This window comes from Echinops telfairi, unplaced genomic scaffold (genome assembly GCF_000313985.2).
Source record: "Echinops telfairi isolate 266 unplaced genomic scaffold, ASM31398v2 ScPeMD7_7469;HRSCAF=8507_1, whole genome shotgun sequence".
Taxonomy (NCBI): domain Eukaryota; kingdom Metazoa; phylum Chordata; class Mammalia; order Afrosoricida; family Tenrecidae; genus Echinops; species Echinops telfairi.
Window position 1 is genome coordinate 65,855,136 of NW_022111373.1, and position 14,752 is coordinate 65,869,887.

At 41.0% G+C, this 14,752-nt stretch overlaps 1 protein-coding gene across 2 annotated transcripts in view; it reads left to right on the plus strand.

The window, feature by feature from the left end:
* Positions 1–14,752, plus strand: part of EDIL3 (EGF like repeats and discoidin domains 3) — a 593,234-nt gene that overhangs the window by 255,344 nt on the left and 323,138 nt on the right. For both annotated transcript variants that reach the window (XM_045285334.1, XM_045285335.1), the window contains one exon: positions 8,890–9,018. In XM_045285334.1, coding sequence (XP_045141269.1) covers positions 8,890–9,018 — 129 coding nt within the window. The remainder of the gene's footprint in view (positions 1–8,889; positions 9,019–14,752) is intronic.

Below are 14,752 nucleotides of genomic sequence, written 5' to 3' on the forward strand. Positions count from 1 at the left end.
TTTCCCAGTGATCTGTATTTCTCAGAGAGCAGTGTATTGAAGTCACCTACTATAATTGTTGAGCCTGTGATTTCTTTTTTCATTTTATGTAGTGTTTGATTGAAATATTCTACTGCTCACTTATTTGACAAGTAAATGTTTAGAATGCTTAGTGATTCTTGGTTGACTTCAGCATTATATAGTGTCCCTCCTTATCTCTTTTTATGGTTTGCACTTTGAGATCAATTTTATACGAGATTAGGATTGCAACTCCTGCTGTTTTTTTAATTGCTATTTGCTTGGTGTGTTTTTCTCCAACCTTTGATTCTCAGCCTATTTTTGTGTATAATCTTGAGATGTGTCTCCTGTAGGCAGCAGATTGAGGCATTGTGTTTTATAAGCCAATCTGTTCGTCTCTGTCTCTTAATGCCTGAGTTCATTCCACTAACATGCACGATTGTTACATCTATCTGTGGATTCTGTGATGTCATTTTATCCCTCTTGTGTTGGGTGTTTTACTACCTCCATTTCTTTTCTGTGGGTTGTGGATATGTATGCTTGTGGTCCATTCTTGCCTTCTTTCCATTATTGAGACAGTGCTGTCTTGGGGTGTTTTTTTTTCCCTTTGATGGTCTCTGGGTGGAGTTGTTCTGTGTGATGTTCTCTTATACGTGCTTGGTGAGGGTTGTTCTTCTGCCTATACTGGCTCAGCGAGGATCTTTTGTAAGCTTATTCTTTGAGATTTCCTTCATAGCAGAAGACTCTCACTTCCCCATCCACTTTGATAGATAATTTGACTGGATAGAATATCCTTGGGTTTGTATTATTTTCCTGCAATTTTCGGAATGTGTTGCTCCACTCTCTCCTCTTCGTCGTAGTGTCTGCTGAGAGTTCTGAGCATATTCTTATCTGTTTGCCTTTATATGTGACTGTCTGTTTTTCCCTAGCTGCTCTCATAATTTTCTCCTTTTCCTCAAAGTTGGATACTTTAACAACTATAAGTTTTGAAGACTTCTTCTTGAGATTCAGTCTAGCTGGTGTTCTTTTGGCCTCCTGGATGGTTGTCTGATTTTCATTCAGTAAGCTAGGGAAGTTTCCCTCCAAGAATTCCATCACTATTTGGAATGTTGATATCTTTGATGTTCATTCCTCCAGTAATCCAATTATTTTGATATTGTTTCTTCTCACAGCATCAGACATAGCTCTGAGGTTTTCTTCAGCTTCTCTGATGGCCTTGTTAGACTTTTTCTCATGTTTATTAATTTATGCTTGCAAGTCCTCTAGGTCACTGGTATGGTTCTCTGCCTCCTCCATTCACTGGGCAAAGTCCATGAGTTTGCTATTAGTTTTTGTTATCTCTCCCCTTAGCTCTTGTAGTTTCCTTTGGTGCATGGCATTTATCTCCTTTATCATTTCATCCTTTTTCTGTAATGCTTCCCTCATGTGTTGCATGACTCTAAGCAGCATTCTGAAGATATCTTTTTGTGGGAGGTTAATGTCTGCCTTTTCTATGGCTACTGTTAGGTCCAGGTGATCCTCTGGCCTTGGATTTTGTTTCTCTTTTTTTATTGAAGCTGTGGAAGCAGCTTGCTGGTTTTTTGTCGATTTATTAGAACTAGGTGCCATTTTCCAGGGTGTCTCAGAGCCCTGGGCTCTTTCTTTGGAAGGTTGATGTTGGTGTTTCTGTAGGCTGCCTATAGCCAACTGCCTTGAAGGGTTGTGTTTCACCTTTGTCCTGCTGGGGTTTCCCTCTCACCTAGGACATATTTTGTGTTCCAGCCACCCTCAGGTCTCCTTAGGGGCTGTTTGCAGCTGTGCAAGCTGCAGTCTGATGGAAAGTGTTGGCCAGAGTGCAGGAAAGTATAGTCTGGGATGGGTTGGAGATTGGGTGATCTGTTCCTGGCTAGGAGCGCTTTCCAAAGGTAGGCAGATAGGAAAGAGGACCGGCTACTTCTGTTAGCGTGCAGATCCACTTCTCAGAAGAGAGGGAGGGGGGGGTATTGAGTAGGGTAAGGGAAAATGCAGTAGGAAGGCCCAAAAGCCTTGGGTCCCTATGCCGCAGATGCACAAGCTTCTGCCAGACTTGTGTGCAATGCCTGCCAGACCAGAAACATCGTTAGAGGATGGAAACATCTGTGTGTGTGTTGGGGGGTGTTGTGGGGGTGGGTCTGGCTGGTGGGTCTGGCAGAGTGTGAGGCAGGGCCTGGCTGGCCTGTGGCACCAGTAGAGGCAGAGTGGGCACCCTGAGCCCACAAAAGAGGCAGCTGGTGGGCCTGAGACCACAGGGTCCACAGGGAGTGCAGGCAACGGGGATGAAGTCAGCTTCTTGTTCAGAGAAGTGCTCTGAGCTGTCTTGGAAATTGACAGACAGACTTGATACCCTTACTTGGACCCCAGCTTTCCCCATTTACCAATCTCCATGCAACTGCAGGCTTGAGCTACCTATCTGGTTGCCATCTTAGCCATGCCCTTCCAATTGATTTCTTTTTATTTAGCTAATAGAAACATAAACTCCAAAACTGAACTTGCTGCCATGGAGCCAATGCTAACTTACAGTAACTTCATGGGTTTTCAAGACAGTAACTGCTTACACTACTGGTAGTTTCAAGCTACAGACCACGCAGATTGCATGCCAACATATAACCAATCTGCCTCCAGGGAGCCCCAGTAGGAACATAGCTATCAATTATTAAAATACTGAGTCATATTTTTAGTCTACAAGTGAATTGATGAGTCACAATTCTGACATTTTTTTATTTCTCCTTCTTCAATCAGTTACTTGTTTAAGAAATGTAATGTTTTATTAGAAAATTTTCAGTTTGAGGTCTATTTTTTTTTCCCTTTAGGTTCTATAGAGGAGTGAAACTTGAGACATGTGTTTATTTGTGAGTAGGGAGACAGGTGTATGGAGGGAAGTGGCAGGTCCAAAATCCTTAGATCCGGCAACAGACTGAAAACATTTGCAGGCTTATATCCCAGGACACATAGGGCAAGGTGGGCAGAAGAGTGCAGCAAGGAAACACAAAGGGAGGTAGTGAGGCAGGCGTGGGGGTTGGGGAAGGGTGAGAGCAAGCAAGAGAAATAGAGATTTGCCAGAATATCTCTTATATTATTGAGGTAGACCATAGCCCCAATGAAACAATCCTCTTAAGGAATTGGTTGACCGCATCAGATCACAGCATGGACAATAAAAGTGCCCACTGCCTGACAAACCACTGAGAATCAGAACCTAGCCAAGTGGACACAGGAAAACCCATCATATGTGTCACTCTTTAAGATTTGTTTTCTGTCCTTCAATTTATTTGTTTACTTATTTTTTACAATTGTCAGGGAAAATTATTTACGGATTTTATGGGCATAATAAATACCACTATATAAGTGAAAAGCTTAGTCATTTTAAGGAACTACCCAATGTTAATTAATTGGAGAGCAGGAAACAAATGGAAATTGATGGAAAGGGAAAGGATAGACAGGTTCTATAACATGATTTTCTTCTCCAACAGTGAATTACAGAGATTCAAGTTACCCAGAAAACATCACCGGTCTTACACCTTCTCCTTGATCTCAAGCAAGGCCTCAAGGGCAGGTCAGCATTAGTAAGATTAATTGACATTTATTGCAACACATTAAAGGAAGTGGGATGACACCACCGTGAGTTCTCAGCTGCTAACCTGAAACGCTGGCAGGTTCAACCAACCCAGTGATTCTGTGGTAGGAAGAGTTGACGAGCTGTTCCTGTAAATCCTATAGGGGCATTTCTTCCCTTTCACTGGGGTCGGCATGAGTTGACATCAACTTTACTGCACCCAACACCACCACCCAGCGCTATGTGTCAATAAATTAATTTTGGTTTTAATTCACTTGGAAATATTGTTGGGTCCTATTAAGTCTATCCCTATGCATAGCAACCCCAGACAATGGGATACATAAGGTTTTCTTGACTGTCATCTTTACAAAACCTGATATTTTTTTCCAGGAAGCTGCTGTGCAGGCAGAAACTATAGATCATTAATAAACATTTAGCTTGTTGAGCAAGGATGGGTTGATGTGAACATAACTGGAAACAATCAAAGCTCCTTGATTTCTTTTCACTTTTGAAAGTCAGCCCTATATGGAAGTGAAGGTATAGGCAATATAGACTTGTCACATTCTTTCTCAATGTCATACATATTCTTGCTACACTGGAGGACCATTGAATGACATGAACTTTTAAATGGGAAAAGTATGTGTGTCAGAGACAACTATTGGAGGAAGAAATAACATCAACTAGTTTTGCCACAGTGCCTTCCTAAACTCTAATACTCCCCATATTTGATTTGTTGCAATACTGCTCAAACTGATGAAGACAAATTCCTTTTCTCTCCCCAAATTGTCAAACACCCCAGACTTTTGCTTGAGCAGCTACTCACTAGGTAGTGTAGTGAATCACAGTGTGCTGGACTGCTAACTGTAAGATCAGCAGTTTGAAACCACCAGCTACTCTGAGGGAGGAAGATGAGGCTTTCCACTCCCTTAAAGAGCTACAATCTCCCCAAGCCACAAGAGCATGTATACAATGTCCTACAGAGTTTGAGTGCTCTCTTTGACAAGTCTCATTTGATGAACTGGTACACACACACACAAACACACACACACAGAGTAACACCTCAGATAATCACTATGTTTGTATCTGACTTCTCTTTCCTTCTATTTTCAGCTAAAGACCCTTGGTCATTTTCTTCACCCATACCTTACCCCCACCCCACGACTATAGAATTTATTACTTTTTATATAGTTACTTAGTTTAATTGCTAGCTCTTTCCTTTTCTACTATTTATAACTTAGCTTTCTATATAGTGGTTTTTATTTTACTTATGAATGTATTCGCTTCTTTACATCGAAAAAAATAAAGCCAAGATTAGCAAAAACTTTATATAGGTAGTTCTTGGGTTATGAACACATGACTTATGGGCAATGCCGACTTGTAACCAGGGTCTATCACAGCCCATGAAGAAAAGTAGAGCAGAATGGAATTTTCACATTTTGGGTGATTAGTTACAATAACCTGAAAAGGAAAACATGGGCCAGAAACTTGCAATGGGCAACTTGGGTGAAACAGTGAACCAACCCATCTGGGACCCTCAAGTGTGTGAGTGGGTTGTTGCAGGTCTGAGGGGAGCCACCCACATTCAATGTGAGGGGCTAGGCTGTCATCTTTGTGGGGGGGTCAACACATCCTGAAAACCTTACTTTCGTGCTATGTAAATGTCTCTTCACTTTGAAATTATTCCACCAGTTCTTCCTCCTCCCATTGCAATTCAGTCATAGTAGTCCTACAATTTGTCCTTAATATTTCTGAGGCTGCTCGTCTTTTACAAAAGCAATCTGCTTACTTTTTTCTCCCTGGAAGGGACTGCTGGGTTTAATAACAAGCCTTGTGGTGGTGAGTGGAATGCTTAATCCACTGAATCACCAGGGCTCCCGGAAGCACCATCTACTCTCCACACACACACAGACAAATTATTCCTCACTAAGATATCCCCTTACTACCTGTGCAGCTTTTAAGTCACTCAGAACATTTTCAGCCTTTTCTTCACTAATTTTTTTTTCTGTTAAGATCCATGTGGTTATTTGTAACATCATTTATGGGCCATACTGGTCAAACATTTCATTAGCGCACCCCTAAAGTGATGGCTGGAACTGCTTCTCTTTGGAGAGGCATGTTATTTCAGCTGGTATTGATGACTTTACAGCCCCTATATGGCCCAAGGGCTGGACAGTCCCCATTTCAACATTAAAATAAGGTGATCCATCTGTTTGCGATCTGTTTCTTGCCACATCAATGGCCTGTAAGCTGTAATAAGATATGTATTATTCTGGCAACCCTGTGACTGACATTCTCAGTGATTACTATTGTAAATTTCCCTGACAATTAACCTGATTGTTTGTGAAAATATCTTCCAGCCATGAAAGGATTGATTCTGTACAAGTGAATAATTTAGGTACGGTGATATGGAGTTACCCTACATAGGCTCAATATCCCTCTCTCAACAGAGTTTTAAAAAATTAGTAACAGGGTCTAATCAAAGACAATATTAATAGAAGATTGTTATGCTCCAGCGGTTTTATTAATAAGACAGTATACCATTAACAAAGATGTTTTGAAAAGGAGCCAAAGGTAGATAAAAAGCTAAAAAAAAAAAGAGAGAGAAAGATAGATCCAGGAATGGTTTTTGTGCTGCACTGAATCCCAGCTCCAATTAGTTCTTACATTGTGGCCCTGATGTTGTAGCAAAGTGTGGTGAAGAAATTAGATGGTGCCCAGCTACTGAATAAAATAGTGTCTGAGTCTTAAAGGCTGTCTCCAAACAAGCAGCCTTCTCAGTGTCTACTAAGTCCACATGGAAGAAGCACACCATCATCACTCACCGAAGGATTATAATCCATATAATCTGAAATCAAAGGAGAGATTAGTACCAGAGCCTAAATTGTGAGATACTGGTTTGCAGAAGTCTATTGATGACAGCGGGTTCCCAAGATACAATTGTGGGAATTATATAGAGATGGGAGGATAGTGGCTACTGAACTAGTGCATTGGAGAGATGAATATAGTAGGTCAAAGGTATACACAGTTAAAGTTTTGTCAGTTGATTCCCCATCTCATGAACAATGGACCTGATCTGGTTTTCAACAGTTTCTATATTTTTGTTTTGTTTTTATTAGGTCATATTAGGGTTCATCACAGAGGTGTTATGTCACTGGGGGTTACCCTCTTGAACTTGTGGTATATGTCTTTCTGTCCTTCAGTATATGAAACCCAGGATTGATGACACTGTAGGGACAACCAGCAGAATAGAGGTTTTTTTTTTTTTTGGGGGGGGGGGTCAGGTAGAGGCACAGTGATGATGGGGGTGGGGAGGCCAGGGTAAAACAGAAACAGTGTCAAGGAATCCAGGAAGAAAAACAATGTTCGGAAACTGATTGTGGTAACAATTGTGCAATTCTGCTTAACATGAATGGGCTATGGAATGCTATATGTTTTAACTCCAAATTAATAATATTTTTTAAGGTGAATAAAAACTATATACCTCTGGTCTACCAGTACTTCAAAATCATAAAGACACATGTAGGAATGGATCTCACTTATAACTGGAGAACTAACTGAATTTGTACTTGGTCTTTCTTCTTTGCTTAGGGAACCCTTTCCCTTCCTTTGGCTTAGATTTTTTGCTTCATCACAATTTCCAGTGTGGATTCCACACTTGTTTCTCTCCTGCCTCTGCTACTTCAGACAAGAATCTCACATGCATGGTCTTTCTTGATGGCGATGGGGTTCTCGCTCCTATTTTGTTTCTGAGGTGGCTGACTTATATACTGAGTGGCTGACAAAACTAAGCAATTCCATCTATTAGAGTTTCACACATCCTATTTGCATGACCCCTCTTTGGTGTGAGTTACAAAGACAAGGATATAAAAGCCATTCTAAGTAATTTCACTTCACAAAAAGGAAGGTCTGTAATTATAATTTACAAATGAGAGCGGGAGCAAAAGTAGACACTACGAACCTCCAGAATGGGATGCAAGCCTGTTGCCTATGAAAGGAGGGAAGGAAGAAGGATGGAGGAATAGCCTCAGACCACCACAGAGCTTTGAGAACATCTTGGCCAAACACATAGCGAGTGTTAGCATGCAGGATGCCTGTTAGAAAGCTGTCGCTCTCCTACCCACACAGTGTTCAGTTGCTGCCTTGGGGCCTCCTGGGAAGTGTTGGTTGCAACTTGGATGCTACTGCAGTGCATTCAAAAGAGCACCCATAGGCGGTCAGCTAACAACATCCTAGGCAGCAGATTCTCTCCAAGGGCAATCTGTGCACCATACCTGCACTGACTGCCACAGGTGTCAAAGGCTCAGTTATTTTCTCAAGTATTAACAATGACTCTCAGCTACTCTTCTCACGTTTTGCAATGTGTGCTAAGCTGCTGCCTTTTAGAGTGGCAAAAGTTGTGCTTATTTAGAAGTTTGTCCCTCACAATCTTCGCTTCACATTGTCTGTGTGACTATAGACATTTCTAAATTACCCCAGCAGAGGACAAAAGCTATCCAAAGTCTGTAACATTGCACACTGCTATTCAATATCACTTTTAAAAGTGTTGAGAATTTTTGACAATATTATTTTAATGTTTTATTTAGTGCTAATATTTTTGAGTCCTTAGTGACATAAGCTGGCCTGGGTGTTTTAAGTATGAACACTTTTCATCAATATCATAGCCTTATACAGTAGATTCTATTACTATAGACATTTGATCAAAGAAGAAATTGAAGCACCAAATTCAGTGCCATCACGTCAAGCCCAACTCATAGTTACCCTGGAGGACAATATAGAACTGCCTCTGTGGGTTTCTGAGACTTTAACTTTTTACTGGCATTGAAAGCTTTGTCTTTCTCCCATGGAAGGGCTGGTGGTTTTGAACTACTGACGTCCCTGATAGGAGCCTGATGTGAACTCACTAGCCAAGCCAAACTCACACCATCAAGTGAATGCTGACTCCTAGCGACGCCCTGTGGATTTCTGTAGAAGGAGTAGAAAGCCCAATCTTTTTCACACAGAGCTGTTGGGGGTTTAAACTGCCAACCATTCGATTGCAGCCCAACTTGCAACCACCAGGCCACCAGCACTCCTTAAATTGTGGCTCCCTGAGGTGAGATAAGGTGTCCAGGACTCACTGACTAAAGAGCTCTAGGATGCAAACCCAGACTGCTGGTCTCCAGAGTCTCACACTGGACCTGTACAGGAAACAGACGTTGTATAAACACGTCTCTTGTTTTTCAGTTTTCTTTAAAAAATAAAATAAAATTCTTCAAGGAAAATGTTCTACGTCTACTTTTGAGCATATGTATCATGCAGCGATATTTTGATGTTTTGTCTTCCAGGTCCCTGCATGCCCAATCCGTGCCACCATGGAGGAACTTGTGAAATAAGTGAAGCGTACCGAGGGGACACATTCATAGGCTATGTTTGCAAATGTCCTCGGGGATTTAATGGAATCCATTGCCAGCATAGTAAGTTATGTATGGTTATTATAGTTTTATGATTATTTATTGCCAAGTATACAAGTCACTGTCATTATTTTTGTAGAAGAATGAAAACATTGTGTTGGGCGATGAGTCCAGGTGGTTGGCTCCCATCGAATCCATCATCAGTGATGATTCTTGGACTATGTTTGGGACTGGATTTCATAAGTGGAGTGGGGTTAATGCTCTTGTTGATAGCCCTTTCCATGATTGTTCAGCTTGATAAATGTTAATATTTATATTAAATTGATGATCATTTCCTACTTCCATGAACTATTTTGAAGCTTCATTTCCCAAGCTTCCCCTAAATATCTGGTTCAGGGTAAAAGCAGAAAATAACCATTTTCCAACCTATACATAAACTAGTATACGATTTAGAGTTGGTGGTAATTTTCATATGAAAATCTTTGAAAGTACAAATATGTCATCCACATGTTCTTTTTTTATCCTGATTCTGATTTGTCCTGGGAATTTGAGCAAAATAGAGTCTCTTGTGAGGATTTCTTCTTAGAAGTGGGGCAAAACACCAATTCTGAATCAGCTATGTGGCCGCTTCACGGGGCAGTTCAAAGACATTGTTGTCAGGTGCCACCGAATGAGTCCCAGCCCCTAGCGACCCTGTATACTCTCTGGTCCTGTGCCACCCTCACAAGCGTCCCTGTGCTTAAGCCTATGGGTGTAGCCACTGTGTTGGTCCATCTTACTGAAGGCGTTCTTATTATTCAGTGCAACTCTACTTTACAAAGCAAGCTGTCTTTCTCCAGGAACTTGTCTCTCCTGGCAATGTGTTCAAAGCAGGTGGGAGGAAGTCTCACTATCCTTTCTCAGAGAGAGGTCACAGTGAAGTGGAGATGGTGAAGAAGGCTGGTACACAGGCTGTCACTTGGCATCTTAGGAAGGATGTAAGGAAGGACATGGTATTGGTCAATGGGAGGGAAGTAGCTTCTGGCTAAAAAGAAGAGCCCTGGCACCTGCAGTGGTTATGTGTGCGGCTGCAGTCTGCAAGGTCACCAGTTTGAAACCACCAGTCGCTCCTCGGGAGAAAGACTGGGCTTTCTAGGAGCACAAAGAGTTCCAGTCTTGGAAACTCACGGGGCCAGGTCCCCCTGACCTAGGGTTGCGATGAGGGAGCATTGAATAGATGGCAATGAAGAAAAAACAGAGAAGAACGGGGAGGGAACACCTAAGCCATGAGTATATGCACGATTACTAAGAGGCGGTGTGGAGACTTGGTAAGGCACATCTGAATGTAACCGATGGAGACAGATTTCCAACCAGGAGCAAACACCAGAGTGCAACACAGCTGTGAGACTTTGGAGGCTGTTGTACTTAGTGCAGGCTTGCCATGGCCAGGGCTTTGTGGAATTTCCACCAAAGGCCATCCCATGACAGGTATGCTCCCTACAACGGGCAGTTAAATCCTTGACTCTCTAAGATGTCAGGTCACCCACCACGAAAAGAGAGCCTGTTTTCTCTTCGGCTGAGTTCTGAGGTGCAGTGCCTCCTTCCCTTGCTGTAGCATCCTGCCAAGCCTTCCCACGCTATCTCAAAAGAGCTGTGGGAAGCAAGAGGGGATCCCAGAATCTTGAACTAGGTATAGTCCTGTAAAGAGAATATCAGTAGCCGTTAGTTACGTACCTATCAAATTCTCTGGATATGGTGTCAGAGGGAGAAAACAGCCTGGACATTCCACTTGAGCTTTTTCATTCTGAACTGCTTGCACACAGTAGACATAGCATTTAGAAAGTGGCCGCCTTTGAAATGAGATCAGAATGTTCATGGTGGGCTGCTGTTCAGTGTTTAGAAGCAGGCCTTCAACGCAAGGTCAGGTGATTGATTGCATGCAAATGATCGTTCAGCTGGCTAACACAGGACCAGGTGATGTTTAGTGCTGCTGTACAGAAAGTGACTGTGGGTTGGAGTAGATCCAATGGTGACAGTAGAACCCGAGGAAGGTAGGGAGTGAAGCATACAGCATATCAGATTCTTACAGTTCTACATCTCCAAAGTGTTTATAAAGCGCGTTCAGGGAAGACAAGTATAGACTATTAATGTCACTAAAATATTTGACATTTATATATGCTCTCCCCTGACCTTCTGCTGAAGTACGTATAAAGTTGATACTCACCATTAAAATGGAAATAGATCCAAGCAATAATATATGTATGCCTGTGAGTCATTCTTTCCACATCTGCCCAACTAGGTTCGTTACATTAGGTTGCTTTCAGATATTTTTAATTGTCTAGAAGTCCTATTACTGGAGAAGGGTCCACCTGCTTCTGATTCCCACATATTGTTAACTTTGAATTTTGTCAAGGCATCAGCAGATTTGTGGAAATGGAATAAATAAATCTTACCCTCATTCTCCACAATGAAAAAGCTGAGTCTTTGCTTCTAAGTTCAGATAGTTGAGTTGAATTACCTTCTAAGTTCAGGTAATTACCTTCTAAGTTCAGGTAATTGAGTTGAAATTCAGAGTTAGTTTTGAAAACATCATTTTTCCTGGCCCCAAACCCCCATAAGATCGGAAACCCATGTCAGGAATTGTAATGTGAAGCCCGAGGCAGAAAATCCCATTTGGAACTGAGACTTTGTTGTCTAAATAACCTGGACCCTAGTCTCTGGAGTGGATCAGTATTAGAAGCAATGGGCAATGAATGAAAAGGCACTGTATTTGAAATCAGAGTCCCGGAGTTAAGTCCTGATCTTTTTAGTTATTGGATAAGTGACCTTGAGCCAGTCACTTGACCTTTGTTCAATTAAAGACATATAAATCGAGGGAGCTGACCTATAAATAGTTGATCTTTGCTTCACGCCACCTTGCAGAGTCGTGTAACTAAATGGGTAACTAAGTGGGTAGCTGGCTCCCTCTATAGAGGTTATCTAGCTTTTCTCTTTGGAGCCAAATTGAAAAGGATTATTTTGGGAAAACAGATTTAGAAGGGCTGGAAGGCCTGAAATCTCCTTCGGGCATTCGAAAGAGAGAAGCAGTTATTTAATCCCTTGTAAGCACTAGGCTTGTTTTGCACAGTTGCACTAACTTTCTGACCTGATAGGCTCTAGAACTGTGTGTGTGGCCGTATGTCACTATTATTTGGAAGCATGATGGCAGTCCAGATTAATCAGGCACAACTCTGGACCTGGTCAGGCAATATCTGAATTGCAAACTGATTTTTGACTTCCACACACATTAAAGCAGGGGCCCTCAAACTTTTTAAACAGGGGGACAGTTCACTGTCCCTCAGACCTGTTGGAGGGCCAGACTGTAGTTTTAAAAAAAACTATGAACAAATTCCTATGCACACTGCACATATCTTATTTTGAAGTACAAAACAAAACGGGGCAAAAACACCCGGCGGGCCAGATAAATGTCCTCAGCGGGCCGCATTTGGCCCGCGGGCCATGTAGGACACCTGCATTAAAGTTTAAGAAATACTGTGAAAAGCTCTTAAGAACCAACTGTTATCCTTTCAGAGAAATGGTGGTGACTTTTTACATAACAATATATCATAGGCATAATATTAATTATGATTTTTGTAGATCCAAATTGCATTGCAAGGCAATGGAAGTGAAAGGTGTAGACATCTAACATTAACATTTCATTTGGATAAGAAGAATTGAAGAAATCAGATAGTCATATTTAGGGAGGCTTATTAAATTAGATCTAAGTGACAAAATGTTAATTGAATGTATTTTGAAGTGTAGCTAGGCATTTAAAGGAGTTCAAGTTTCATGATTAAAGAATTCATAAGTATATAGATATTCAGTTATTCTAACAACTATTTTGCCAGTAAGATATGGAATTGAAATTTGTTTCCAGCGCCAGAACTATTGATACCTGCATATACTTTTTGTAAGTAGTGTGAGTTTATGACCTGGTAAGCATAATAATGATTATTCTTAGAGATTATTAGCATTCCTAAATTATATGTGGTATCAAAATACCCTAGAATATGATGAATAAAAATAGTAAATCATAGGATGAATTAAGAATCAAAATTAGCTAGATGTTAGGCTTTGAAAGACCTTTTTAAACAAGCAATTTTCTACTGGAAGTTGTATTTTGAGCTGCTAGAAGTAAGCATATTTGATTTGTTGCTTAGTAACACAGCTAATGCTTTAGTGAAGGACTGCTTCTTCATTCCCAGAAATCTTTGCCCACCTTCCCAGTCAAGAGCTTTCATGCCTTCTTCCCTAAGTCTACACAGTTTTTCTTAGCATTCTTTAAGGAAACCCAAAATAATTAAGGGGTCGCATGCAACGAAGTAGGTGAGCTGATGTAGGAGCCTAAAAGGCCTTCACAAAAGTGGGCTGGTTTCGAGAAGTAGACCATGTTACCAGATAACATCCTCTCGACAGTTTTCCCCCACTAATAACATTACCCTGGAGTTGCTTTCAACTCACAGCAAAACTGTGAGCAGTAAAAGGAAACACAGTGTCTCTCCCTGCACCGTGCTCACACAGTGCTGTGTGAGGTTGCTGTTGCAGCCACTCTGTCACTGCAGCATGTCAACGTCTTCTTCTTTTGCTGGTCATTGACTTTGCCAACCACGGTGCCCTTTTCCAGGGCCCACTAATTGAACTATGAGGAAAATGGTGTTTAACCCTTCTTATTATACCCCAGCCATTATAAAAAAAAAAGTATACTTTCCAGTTGATGTTATTGATTAATGGAAGGAATCCTACATTCCAAATGTATTTCTTGAAGTTTTGATCAATTTGCTTGTGTCATATACTTAACATTGCTCTGAGTTAACCAAGGATATGTTCTGTTTTGTTAGAGACTGTCAAGTAGGCAAGTGGCATAGTTGAAAATTATTTGCTTTCTCTGGTAGGTAGTGTTTTTTTTTAATATGCAGATTTCTTGTGGCTTTCGGTACTGTTCTATCAGAATTTTTGGTTTGTACCCTGGACTTACCTAAAAGTGACCACATGATCCTTAGGCATATCAAGTTTGAGGATCTCTGGACTGAAGAATAATCCTTTCCCTCCAGTATTTTACCAATCTTTGTGCTTTTAGAGGAAGGAGGGAAAATGCTGTTTGGCACCAGGTTCTGAATCAGACTGGTGGAGCTCTGTCTTGATCAATTGAAGAATTAATTGGTGCTTTATAGCTCTATGCTTCAGCGTTCTCATTCAGCAATTCAAAAGACACACTGAGAACTTTCTCTGGTTTTTGTGTGCTGGAAATATCTTGTCTGTAAAACATGCAACTAATCATCTTTTGACCTACGTCTCTAAATAGTATATTTTTTGCAGTTCAGATTCGATGTTGCACTTTGTGAATTATATTAGGTTAGATATGTTTAATAGACTAATACCACTGAATATACAAAGGTTAAATTACTCTTGAATATACTATAAACCTATTGTAATTGTTTATTTCCCTATGGTAAGGTGGCTGTGGGGAGCGATATGCGAGCTTATGTTTCGCTACAAGAATTCTTCTACTCACTAGCAATTCATATGCATAAGTAAATTTTAAGAGTACTCTTTCCAGTTTTAACAGAGCTTTGAGCCAGTTTGTTCCAGTTCAAACCTCTGATGAGAATTTTCATTTCCACCCCAGATATACTGAATCAGAATCTACTTGTTAACAATATCCCTAGGTGAATACTAAATATCCATTATGTGTCTATAAGAATCACTAGATGGAATGTATAATAATCACCTGAGGATATTATTAACATATAGGTTCTGGTTCACTGCATCTGTGTGGAAA